Raw genomic sequence first — 13,539 nt, 5'->3', positions numbered from 1 at the left:
TTATGTTAATTTTATTTGTAAAATTCTGCTAGGTGAGAAGTCCTAGACTCCTAAAAATGAATACAAATAAATAAATAAGAAGCCCCCAGATTCCTAAGCACATCAAGTCACTCGGCAGCTTCCTATTTTAGGGTGTCAGACATTTGAATCCTTCATCGCCCTTACATTCATGTTTCATTTTCAAAGCAGATCTGGAGTCTGTCATAGAGCCACCAGAAAATAAAGTGACACACTGATCGGCATATGCAGACTAGACAGTCTGTTTTTTTGCCATCTGTTCCTGATTAAGAAAGATTCTTTCCCTACAGTGTTGTGGATGACTAGAATTGGGAAGAGGTAATACACAGAGTAAACCACCTAACGGATTTAAATGTCGAGGGGCCATGGTAACATTTGTTAACACTACTGGAGGCTAACACCTGAATTAAAGCATTGGTTCTCAAACTGTGATCATCTAGAGAGCCTTTCCTGCTTGTCTGCAGAAGTGGATGGACCAGGATGGAAATGTTGGGAAGGGAAGCTGGAACGTTTACTTACTCGGAGTGAAAACCAGCTCATTTCAATTGAAACCAGTTAGTGTTGCCCAGTGTTACATGTTAGTTCTGTTCACCTGGAAGCTGAAATATTTCCATAGCATTTTAATTTGCCAGACTCACTCTTTTGTGCACCACAGACCGAGTGCCTGAATTGGAAACAATGTTATCATTTGGCATGCTATGCATTCCTTTAATATAAATGCAAATGCATTTTTCTATGCAAATGCATTTTCTAATTGTGGAGATTAATCCAATTTGTTTTCATAAAAATCCAACAGTTTATTCAGGGTTGCTAATACTGAGCTGTACTTCCTTAGCTCACTCCTGTTAGGGTTTATTCAAAACAGCTATTTGAATTAGGATGCTTTTTTGTAGGCTCAAGGCTATCTGCTAAGAATTTAGATAGGAACCAGAAACTGATTTGAGCCCGTGTAGCCTTCTCTATCAAGCAGCCATAACGTATGTTTCCTAGGTATCTTGAAATGTCCTCAAATCCGAAACCAAGGACAAACCCCCCAAAAAGAGATTCAGCTCTGAAGCTCACCTATCTCGGCGTGCGACTCTGCTGACTAATGTACACTGTTTACTAGCCATATGGAGCACTGCTGAGTGATTGCCCACCCAATTCACTTTTCCTCATATCCAAAGCTCCTCTTCAACTGAAGTCTGCCAGGGAACCATGTCTTCCCCTCTAGTCTCCTTATTAACAGCTACTGAAAGATCTAGCGACTCATTTCCTATTCTATTACTATCTTCAATATCATATTAACTGATTATTTGTAATAAATGCCAGGAAATCAACTCAATAAGCTGTGTCATCTTCATTAATATTAACTAAATACATAAGCAGCCACATCATCTCATTTACTATGTCCCATCCTGTAAATAAGCACATCAACTTCTTGTCTCACTTGAAAAGCAAAGCCTGAGCGGACAGCATCCTCAGAACAAACTTCACTTCCCACGTGCTTCAGCTCTCTTTTGGGATCTGTATTCAGTGCAAGGTAAAGGAGCATTTACAAGTCCCTTTGCCAGACTCGTGAAATATGTGGAATGAAACTTGGATATCACAGTGGTCAAAATATATTTTCATCTTGGCTATAAGATTAAACTTCTGTCCTGTCCTCATAAAACCAAAGGGGTGGTTTTTGTACGTCTTTTCTTTGAATGCAAACACTGCTCTGCATTTGTAAGTCCTTAATCGGAGTCATTATATATTTTTCACATTTAAAAAAAAGATGGGAGTGTCTCAAAAAAGCTTCTTTCAGGGAAGCCTGCAATGATTCAGATGCTAATCCAAAATTCTGTGGTTACAAAATCAAACAGGAATTCTTAAGAGAATAGGTTCTCTTTCTCAAAGTTGTGGAAGATATTATACATCCCACTTTTAAGTGACTAAGAAATCCAGCAAGAATAGCTTCTCTCACTATTTTCCTACTCGCAGGTCTGAAGTTTAAAGTCATCATAATACACAGTAGGTAGAGAGTTGATAGTGATGCTGCTAGTTAAGGCTGCTCAACGTTTTTCATTATAAGACCCTGTTTCCAGGTGCTTATAATTTTGCCAAACTTCAACCATTTGGGATGAAATTTTCCATGTGGTGTGTTGGTCTCAGGCTACTTTTTTTTTTAAGCTTCAGCTAAAAATTTTTTTTGAAAGTTCAGCCATTTCCAAGAATGTTATTTTGCCTGTTAAAAAATCCCTACAACTGTTTCATTGAGAAGCTCTAGTAAGTCCATGTTTGGAAGTAGGGACTTGAAATTTGGTGTGAGAAAGCAGGTTACCCTAGTGTCAAGAGTGCCTTTTGCTGTCCTCAGGACATAGAATGAGGCAGGGAAAGTTATGTAAAAGAAGTGTGAGATCATTTAATTAAATACTGTCATAATGCAAATGCACAAGCAACCTTAATTGTGTCATTTCCTAACTTTTAAGAGCTTGACTTTACAACTTTAACATTGTGTAAGATGGGTTGTTGGGGTGTTTTGGGGAAGGTTTTATATATCTATATCTATATCTATATCTAGATATAGATAGATATGAAGTTAACAAGAGCTCAAAATGGTTCTGGTCTATTTCAAGTTGAATTTTGACCCAATAATTCCAGACAGTTCTTATTTTATCTAAACTTCTTTGCACGTTCATATTTTGGAACAAAATGTTTGCCATCAAAATAAGTTATTTTGGTAATAGCAATATTTACATGCCTTGCAGTTCCCTGACAACCACTGCACTCGTCACTATCTGTAGTTCTAGGGTAAAGTGACCTGCTTAAAGGAAGAATGTGTTCGCTACAGTCTTAACATTGTTCTCTAGTGTCTGGACAGAAAAAGAAATGCAGAGAGAAGTGAGTTTATTTCTATAGATACATAGACCTTCCTTGTGTCCATTGCTTGCTGTTTTCAGCAAAACTTAGAGGCAAGGTCATGGTGTGTGTGTGTGTCTCTCTCCCCTCCTCCCTCCCTCCCCAAATTCACATAATCCCAACTAAAGAAACAGCCTCTTCATGTCTTTGATAAAACTGCTGTCTAATACACTGGAGTACAGCATGTTAAATTTAGATTTTATGTGAAGTTTTGCGTAAAAGCGAATAACACATAATGCTCCAATTCTAGAAGCCCAAAGTAAGAACACTGTTAGAATAATGGCTACTAAAGCTATACCTGCTTCTAAACTCCCAGAAAGATATTTGCTTCTACAATAATAATACATTGTTTAATGTACAACCCAGGCAAAAAAATCTTATGGTTTCCCAGAAGATTTCATGATGGTTATCAGAAATGCAAAGACTTTAATTCTTCTGTAAATAATATTTTGTGGCTGTGGTAAATAGCTTGCAGTAACACATGCTATTAGTGTTTGTTTATCTCATCACAGGATTGCAATTATCTCATCTTTGTAATGCACAGCTCTGGTGAGAATATGCCTCGTGCTTAATCTACATGTGATTAGATTTGTGATTTCACAGGTCAGAGAATTTCCACAAAAACAATACCATAAAGAGGCACCACCATAAGCACAGGAAGACACAAGTTCATTGAATTAAGAACTCAAGAAGTTAAAGAAGAGCCTAATTTCTCACTACTTACATACATGCAGTTTGACCCCATTTACAAGATTTACATTCTAAAATGTATATTTATGGACATTAGAAAATACTCACATTGGGACTTAAGATGATCAAAAAGTTCTTATCTAAACCCATTTAGAGCACCCTGTAAGGTGGACTATGGCTCTGTTATACTATTGGTCATATTACGTTTCATTTCTCATTTAACTCTAACTAGCACATTTGACGTTGTACAATCAGAATGAAGATGTACTTTTATCTATTTTAAGTGATATAAGGTAAATGAAAGTAATGAAAGCTGACATTATTTGAAATCGTCTTCCCATAACTGCCCTTTCAAACCAGAGTCTTTTTATTATAAATCTAAAAGAAAAAGCAATGTGCGCTTGAAAAGACATGGTCCTTCTTGTTCTGCATATACCAGTTCCAAGTCAACCAGAAGTTACAGAAAATTCAAATCCAATAATATATACAATGCGCAAAGATACCTGCTAACCTCAGTACCCTTAATTCAGTGATAATTATTGCTGGTAACCTGAAGGCCCAATTCTGCTCTTACATGATGTAAATCAGGAGTAACTCCACTGAAAACAATGGAATTACAATGTTGCATAACTGGCTGTGATGGAGAAGAGAATCAGACCCTATCTGTAGTCAGTGTTAGTATTTAAAATGCATGTCAAACACCACACAATTTCAAAATTACCTTGTTCTTACTCGTCTGATAAAGCATACATGGGATTCCATTCTGGGTAAATGCCTAACACTTTGAAGAGACCATGTTTCTGATTACTAGCAAATGCTGTCTCTTATGGCCAGCTAGTGAGGATTCTGTGCATCAGAATTAATTGCATTTCTCTATACATACTTTTCATTATATATGCTGGGAAACAAGTTATTTAGCCTCTGATTTTTGTTCTCAAATTACATGATTTTAAACCTGACTCCTGAAATATTCTCTTTAACAACTAAATGATTTTTGACTAATGTCATTTTGAGCTGTACAATAACACCCATCAGATAAAATGATAAGTGGCATTTTTTATGCAATAAAGTACAAGGTAAACTTCTGTTTCTCTAGTAGGCCCATGTAATTCTTGGTCATATCAAAATTGGCTTCTTCCATGAAGGCAGATGAACCACACCACACAGATGAGGAATGACAAGTTTGCCATGTGCCAGTAACTTATGCAATCAAGTCAGCCATCATGAAAATTTCTTTGATGACTCCTCTTGGCCGCAGGAAAACACTGATCAATGTGGAGGGAATAAGTACAATCGAAACGAATAGTCTGAATGTAATAATAAATGGAGATATACCTATCTCCTAGAAGTAGAAGGGATTCTACCCTGAGAGGTCATCAAGTCCAGCCCCCTACCTTCACCAGCAGGACCAAGTACTGATTTTGCCCCAGATCCCTAAGTGGCCCCCTCAAGGATTGAACTCACAACCCTGGGCTTAGCAGGCCAATTCTCAAACCACTGAGCTACCCCCTTGACTTCAATGAGGTAATGCCAGCAAAGTATCTGGCCCATATTTATACATATAACTCCAACTGTACTTACCCTTGACCAATTTTTTCAAATCGTGTATATTTCTTCTTAGGGTCACCAACACTCACAATGCTTCCTGAAAGAAAAAAGAACAATGAAGCTCTCTTGAAAATGAGTATTATATCTTCAATGACAACCTGTGGCAAAAATCCACCATTATTGCCTGGCATTATTGCCATTATGTGCAGTTTAGATTCAATATGATACTACTAGAGCACACGGATTAGAAATAAGAGTAGCAGTTTAATAATTCAGGTGGCATCTACTTTTTTTTTAATCCATTGATGAGTATGTTTGCCTCTGGAGCTGGAAAGAAAACTAAGAACACGAACTGTGGAGAAGAGCTCACATAACACTCAAACATGAGTTAACGAATGAATAAATATGCAAATGAGTTTGTATGCTTAAATATTAATGAGTGCTAGCATAACAATGCTAATTTCCTCAGAACTAGCTAGTCTTTTTATGATTCGTTCAATATATGAAGTTCATACTTTCATATATTGAACCCAACTTTGTTTTTGGACTCAACTTTTATAAACAGTTGCCATGTAGAGACTAGGAAGAAAGTGATAAAGAGTTTCCTGGAGTGACTCTCCATTAGCCCTTCCTTGGTTTGCCTTTTTAAAAAAACAAGAGTTAACATCAAATAATTAATCTCAGGCTTTTGACAATCTTTATTATGTAGGCTTCATTGTGAAAGAGATCTAATTCATTTATATAAGAGCAACACTCTTGTCTTCAGTCTGACTTTGATCAGTAACACATTTTACTCAATACTTTACAGTGTACACACATGCTAATCTTACCAATGAAACAGCATTTTAAATGGATTAGAAGAGCAGCAGTATTCTTCAGACTGTAGCTTTTAACTTCTTTAAAAAGTTATCTACATTAATAAGGTGCTAGTAATTTTATAAATAAATTGATCTCAATAACAAGCTATGGTGGATGGAGTGCTGCCCTCTACTGAATAATTATTGCAACAACAGGCATTGACTGAAAGGCTTTCAATGTAATATTCAGAAAGTTGCAAATGAATTAAGGGTGGGGTTTTCAAAAGTGTGTGATTTAGGAGCACAAGTCCCATTGAAAACAAAAATGCTAATAATTTGGTAGTTTCTTGCTTGGCCAGAAGTGTAAATGGGCTGAATCAGGAGCAAATAGGGCAGTATTTGGGAAAGAGTGTGTACGCAGAGTCTGAATGAGCTCTCACCTGACATCTAGTGGTGAGCTGTAGAAAAGGACTTCAGAAGCTGATCTCATTTGCATGGGCACACCCACCCTGCCTAGGTGCTCAGCATGATGGGATTGCTTGCCCAAATGATTGCTTGTGGCTGGTGTTAGTTCCCCAGTCTTCTTGTTATGCTTGTGTGAATCGAGGGCAGCAGAACGGTATCTGGCATACCCCGATTGAGGGACTCACTCTCAGCTGAACAGCACTTGCTAGGCAGGGGACATGGGTTCCAAAACACAATGAGTTAAGAGAGGGTGGGGCTGGTACTTATACCTGTTAGTGTGGGTCCAGTTTAAGGATCCTAGACACCATTTGACACCCCCCCCCTTCCATGGTATAATAAAAGAGCTAATTTAGACTCAATTGAGGGTCATGTTACATGCTGCAGAGCTGAAATCACTGATACCTAGATCTAAGTATTAGACCTACTTTGCAAGAGACTACCCAGTGTGCACCAGCAATGAGGCTCCTCCACTAACAGCTGAGAGCTGTGTTAAGTGGTGGGCCCTGAAGACATCTTGGCGATTGGCCAGCTGTGTTGCTGGTGGAGAGGCTCAGCGAGCAGGCGGCAGAGAGGCTGATGGAGAGGTGTGGTCAGCAGGATGGCTGGCATAGAGGTGCAGTGAGTGGGCAGCTGGCGGAGAGGCGTGGTGAGAGGGCCAGAGCAGAGCCCCACAGAGAGGTGTGACAATTGGCGGTGAGGCGCCAAGTGAGTGCCCGAAGCAGCAGAGCGTGTAAGGTGCCTCCTTACCCACCCCTTCCACACAAGGTGGGAGGTGAACTCTGCAGATGCACCTCTGAACTCTGGGGCAGCACTAGCTCAGGACAGCAACTGTGAGTGGGGTGCAGAGGAGGGACGGGCACGTTAAAGGGACTTTTGGATTGCTGGACTTAAAAACCTGACAAGAAAAGGACACTGCCCAACTTACTTGGGAGTGGGTCTTTTGCTCATGGTTTATGTTTATAAACCCTAGTTGTGGTGTTTTCCCAAATTAATGCTGAGTTTCTTCCCTCCTTTTATTAAAAGTTTTTGCTACACTCAGACTCTGTGCTTACGAGAGGGGAAGTACTGCCTCTTAGAGGCGCCCAGGGGGAGGTGTGTAATTGTCCCAGGTCACTGGGTGGGGGCTCGAGCCGGTTTTGTGTTGTATTGGTGAAAAGGAACCCCTATATACTGAACCCAACCCTCCTTGCTGCTGGCTCCACCTGGCAGAAGGGTTACATACATGTGCTTAAATTGAGTAATGGAGCCACAATCTTATAAACCCAAATAATACAAAATTAATGTTACCTTTTCTAGTCCATTTTCCTAGATAAAACATAAAAACTGATGAAAAGTAAAAACTAAAGATTTAATGGCAGGGTAAATAGCTACTAAAGATTTAATGTACTGTGTATACTACTAAAATATGTTGAGAAGATTATTCCTTGACTGAGAAAAAAATGTCTGGAATGTGATGATTTTTGTGCACATATCTGGAAATTTACACTTCTCTCTCTCTCTCTCTCACACACACACACACACACACACACACACACACAGACACGTGTTTGCCTGTAACTCCAAAATATGGACATCTAGTTGAGCTGCCAGTAATTGTAAGTAAGTCTCTTTCTCGCTCCTGTCTACGGTATTACTATGGAGCTCAGTGCTCTGGTATCTAATGCTGATGGACATCTGATTGACTCCTCTCTGGCCAGTGCAGTTGAAAGCACAGATATTGTCTGGTGCACCCTTTAGTAAAAGAATCCTGCTGGTCAAGGACAGATCCCTAATGGGGAGCTGTGGGGAACGGGGATGTGCTGTGGCACGTGCTATACTACTCTCCCAACCAGGAGCATCATGATCCGCCAGCCAACATTTGCTACTGATCCCAGCAGATGTTCTTGCTGGTTGGAGGTGCAGCAACCGGATCCCACACACCTCATCCTATAAGACAGCAGCACAAGGTATTCTAACTGTATTTTCAGACTCCACATCAAACATTTATTGCACTCAGCATTTCAGGGACCTTGCTAGAAGTTAACTAGTTTACACTTAGGTGGAAAAGGGATAATCCCCACTCACTGACAAATGATTGATAAATGGAAGAGAAATGGCCTCTCTTCAAGTGTGTCATGGGTTTGCTCAAAGCAAACTTCAAACAGAAGGACAGCACTGAAATGCTATTGATTCCAGTCCACTTATGCTCTCTGAAGTTGGTAGAGTGATTATATACAGCCACTAACCAACCCTTTCCCACAGATTGAGAGAAGTGCAGTAAATGTGTTTAAAATAAAAATAATAAAAATGACATCCAGAAAGGAGAAATGAAATGATTCAATTTTAAAGTAATCAAATACTTCCCATGATAGAACAATGATTTCTGAGGAATATGGAAACAATTCTCTGCATTGCTCTTTCAGTTGTAGACACACAATCACAACACTTTACTGTCCCCTTTAACCAGAGACTTTTTTTTAGCAGGGAAAAATGTATTACGAATGTTTATTTTAAGAAACAGTAGTGTCCCAATGACAGTGGCTTGGAATTATCCGTAATTAGAATGAAGGGCATTTTAGGCATAAAGGGAACTTACACAAAAATGCTTCACGGTGAGTTGAGATTCATTATAGCAGAGAGGAGCTAAATAGCAAAAGAGCCACTTCTTCACCTTGGGAATAATGATATGCTCTCCTGATCCTCTGCAGTGGTGAGGGCACTGGCTGCTGGGGCAGGGTACACCTTCATTTTCATTTGGTAGATGATGCAGCAAGACGAGCCAAACTCTGTTTTACTCCACAGGAGGGACAGCTGCACGGAGACTTACTTCTCCTGCATGGAGCAGCGGCAAAATGTTCTTTAGCCTGGTCCATGCCACAAAAAATACCTGTTGCTGACAACAGATGCAGCTGAATTGATAATGAACACTGTTTAGCACCAATCAGAGCCTAGAATAAACTGTGTTCAGCATCCCTTCAGAAACTGTACTTAAAACCTGCAGTCTGCAAGATAGTAACTGCTGTATTCCATGGGGAGTTGTACAATGGAACTCTATTAGAGCAGTGATACTTCCTATAAGAGTGAGCTTCCTTATAGGAGTAGAAATCCACTGAGGCTAGGTCTACACTGGGGGGGGGGGGGGGGCGGAATCGACCTAAGATATGCAACTTAGGCTACACGAATAGCGTAGCTGAAGTCGGCGTATCTTAGGTCGATTTACCTGGCCGTGAGGATGGTGGCGAGTCGACCGCTGCCACTCCCCCATCGACTCCGCTTCTGCCTCTCACCGCAGTGGAGTTCCGGAGTCGACGGCAGAGCGATCGGGGATCAATTTTATCGCATCTACACTAGACGTGATAAATCGATCCCCGATAGATCGATCACTACCCACCGATCCGGCGGGTAGTGTAGACATACCCTGAAATGCATAATGAAAGACAGGAGTTTTACTATATTCCATTTTGCTGCAAACAGTGTCTCCAAAGAATTGTATCCAGAATCACTCTAACTTAGGGCTGTGTTGAATACTACTAAATCTGTGTCTGTATTGAGGGCAATAGTGTACCCATCAAGAGGACTTTCCGGGAGCTCACTCAGAGGTGTAACAAGACACTAGTTTCCTGCTACAAGAGATCAGAGAAGAAAGAGACAAACAAATACATTTAGGTCAAAATTTTCAGAAGTGGCCACTGATGTTGGGCATCTCAACTTTCAGGTACCTAATTTTGAAAATTACTTTAGTAAAATTAGTTACAGTTTCTCCTCTCTTCTTCCTTTTACACCAGTGCAAATCAGAGTAATCCCACTGAAGTCAACATTATACTGTTGTAAGACCCCAATTCAGGATAGCACCCCATAACACAGGTCAGCACTTAAGCATGTGACTAACTTTAAACTTACAGTTAAGAATATGCATAACTGCTGTCCTGAACAGGGATGGACTTAAGCGCATGCTCAAGTGCTTTCTCAAATCAAGGCCTAAATCAGGCGTATATGAATGCACAATCAGGACATTTATGTTTTACAATTATAATGGAAAATATTAATGATTTCATTGTAGACAGAATTTCATTTTATCCCATAGAGCATTTACTCTCCAGTAAAATATGTGATGAAAGTGATCACAAAGGGGGAGGGATAGCTCAGTGGTTTGAGCGTTGGCCTGCTAAACAAGTGTTGTGAGTTCAATCCTTGAGGGGGCCATTTAGGGATCTGGGGCAAAAATCTGTCTGGGGATTGGTCCTTCTTTGAGCAGGGGGTTGGACTAGATCTCCTCAGGTCCCTTCTAACCCTGATATTCTATGATATTTCACACAGAAGAGAACTGAACTAATTTGAAGGCTAGGATTTCTTTCTAAAATCTCCACGTCACATATTTGCTCGAGGCAGAACTTCAAAGACCTTGCTCATGTGGATATCAGATTCCGGAGCTAGCAAAAGGAGAGCAGGTGGTCGTAATGCTTCAAAGAAATAAATGGAAATAAATCCAGGGCTCAGTTCTAAGCTGAGAAACACGGGCAATTATAGCTGTACATCTTGAATAATCCATTGCTGCAGGTATGCATGCCTCATGAAACCAGCAGTGTGCCTGGGGATCTCACGTTAGAAGCATGCCTCAAATATGTAGCCTCAGCTAAAGTAGCCATTATGAGTTAATATGCAAGGGGATAGCTACCTGCACTAGAAAATATCTACTAACTCACTTCATTGTCTCCTGGATATTACCTAGCTTCTTTGAGATCCAACTCTTAATAGATCTACCATAGAACCATAGAAATATAGGACCTGAAGGGACCTCAATAGGTCATCTAATCCAGTCCCCTGTGCTCAAGGCAGGACTAAGTAATAACTAAACATTCCTGACAAGTGTTTGTTTGTCTAACCTGTTCTTAAAAGCCTCCAATGATGGAGATACCACAACCTTCCTGGGCAATTTGTTCCAGTGCTGTCAGTTTTTCCTAATGTCCAACCTAAACCTCCCTTGCTGCAATTTAAGCCCATTGCTTCTTGTCCTATCCTCAGAGATTAACAAGAACAATTCTTCACCCTCTATCAATCTACCAGTCAATCTGCAAAAGGCACTACAGTAACTCTACAGTAGCGTTTGGGTTCACACTTTTAAGGGGTAAGCATTAGGATTCTTATTAGATTGTAATGATTTTCGTTAGTTAATACTAGCAGTGATGAACAAGAGACACCTTGAGTACAGGTACAAGCAGTAACATTTGCCTGGTCAGTGAAGAACCACACTCTCTGCTGTGAAGAGGCGGCTGTTATAAAAGCGTTCCATCACAGATTATCTCAAACTTTTATTCATTTTAAGGACACATTTTTCTCAATTCAGAATGTTGTTGACTTCAGAATCAAATTTAAAATGTTAAAAAAAAAAAGATCTAGAACTCTCCACTCCAATTATTTATCAACTAGTTCGAGCTGGGGACAGACTGAAATGGCCTATTCTTGGAATCTGAGTATCCATCTGCTAAAAAAATAGCAATGATCAGTCATTTTGCTTAGAAGCCTGAGTAAAAATCTCTTCTGCTCTAGGCTTACCAGGATTTGGCATACATCCCTGGACCATGACCAGAATTATTACAGACTCATTACAGAATTATTTGGTTAGGAATTAATTGTGACAAAGTCTCATGTACATACTACAATGGATGCATTGATGGTTAGCTACTGAGAGATGCTTGCAGAGATGTAACGTAATCAGTTCTCAACGATTTTTAATCAGCATCTGATTACCCCATATTACTGGCACCAACTTCTTTTTATACACTTTTAATGAGTGAAGCTAGAAAGTAAAACTAAACTGAGTATAGTATAAAGATAGATTTCCATTAAAAGGCATTTTTTTCAGGATTTTATAACTTCCATTCTTTTTTATCTATCTTGATTTGATAACATACACGTCACGGCATTTGAGCACCAAACCCAGCTCCAGCACCCTTTAAAATGCATCCTGTCCTGCAAGAATGGAGCATCTTTATAAAAAGGGACTCAGTCTTTTAAAAGGAACACAACTTTCAGGGCATGAGATTACCGGAAGGCAGGAGGAATTTTAACGGGGTTTGACTATGTATATGAATTACATGGTGACCGTAGTAATACCATATTTTGTTGAGATCCCAACAGACTTTACAAGCTGAGCAGGAACAGGCTGAGATGATGCCTAGTTGGAAGAACTCCAAGGAATACTTAGATGCTACAAGAAGTAGTAGTGGGTATTCCATCAGCAGCACTGTAACGTAGACCCCTGCAACCTGACGGGCACCCAGCTACAAGTCTCAGGTCAGGTCGAGTATGAAAATGACATTCTTTGGCTTGGGTCAGGACATTTTTAACATCTGCGTGCATGTGACTTCAATTTTCTGATGCCTTCGTCCAACTTCCTATTTTTGTCTCTCTCCTCCTCCCTACTCCCCTCCCTCCCCTTTCCCAGTCTCCTCCCCACCATTCCCCTGCTCCTCTCTCCTTCCACCCTTCTTTCTTTAGTCTCGCTCCTCTCCCCTCCTCCCACCCCCTGTCTGAGCCTCTGGCCAGTGGCCCATAGCTCTCCGAGCAAAACTAACACCCTATAAGGGTCCGGCATGAAAACAAGTCAACACTCTTGGGCTCGGGTTGAGTTCTGGTCAGGCTTTAATATTAGGCCTGAGCAGACTTCCAGTGTAGTGCTGCTCTGTATTAACAGCTGAAGCTTTCCACCCCAGAGGCTGCTGCATTTCAATGGTTGGTGCCTTGTATAGGTAGTTTTAGTTACTGGACCAAATTCAGCCTTGGTATATATAAACGCCAGAGAGCACAGAACTGTAATGAAGATACAGTCATAAGGATCTCCCTTCTATACCACTAAGTCTGCAATCTGAGTTTAATAAAGATTTATATGCAATCACAACAGAAACAATGGTTTGTAAATATGAATATTTACATACTCAGGGCTAAGCTATAGCTTAATGAACTTAGCCAGGCTGGGGCGGGAGGAGAGGCGGTGCACGGCCAAAACAGCAGTAATTGGCGGCATTATGCCACTGCAGACCTGAAACAGACATAGTACCGTGAGGGGATGGGATCCTCACCAGCAGCACTTACTACTACTGTAGAAGAGGTGTAGTATGTGTTTTCTGCTCAGCCCAATGGACACCTGTTGGTGACTCAGAAC

At 40.4% G+C, this 13,539-nt stretch overlaps 1 protein-coding gene across 3 annotated transcripts in view; it reads right to left on the bottom strand.

The window, feature by feature from the left end:
* PAK3 (p21 (RAC1) activated kinase 3) overlaps positions 1-13,539 on the bottom strand; it is a 190,503-nt gene that overhangs the window by 21,739 nt on the left and 155,225 nt on the right. For all 3 annotated transcript variants that reach the window (XM_054040344.1, XM_054040343.1, XM_054040345.1), the window contains one exon: positions 5,170-5,233. In XM_054040344.1, the coding sequence (XP_053896319.1) occupies positions 5,170-5,233 (64 nt within the window). The remainder of the gene's footprint in view (positions 1-5,169; positions 5,234-13,539) is intronic.

Source organism: Malaclemys terrapin, chromosome 9 (genome assembly GCF_027887155.1).
Source record: "Malaclemys terrapin pileata isolate rMalTer1 chromosome 9, rMalTer1.hap1, whole genome shotgun sequence".
Taxonomy (NCBI): domain Eukaryota; kingdom Metazoa; phylum Chordata; order Testudines; family Emydidae; genus Malaclemys; species Malaclemys terrapin.
Note: the sequence above shows the minus strand (reverse complement) of the source record. Positions and strands in the feature narration are given on the sequence as shown.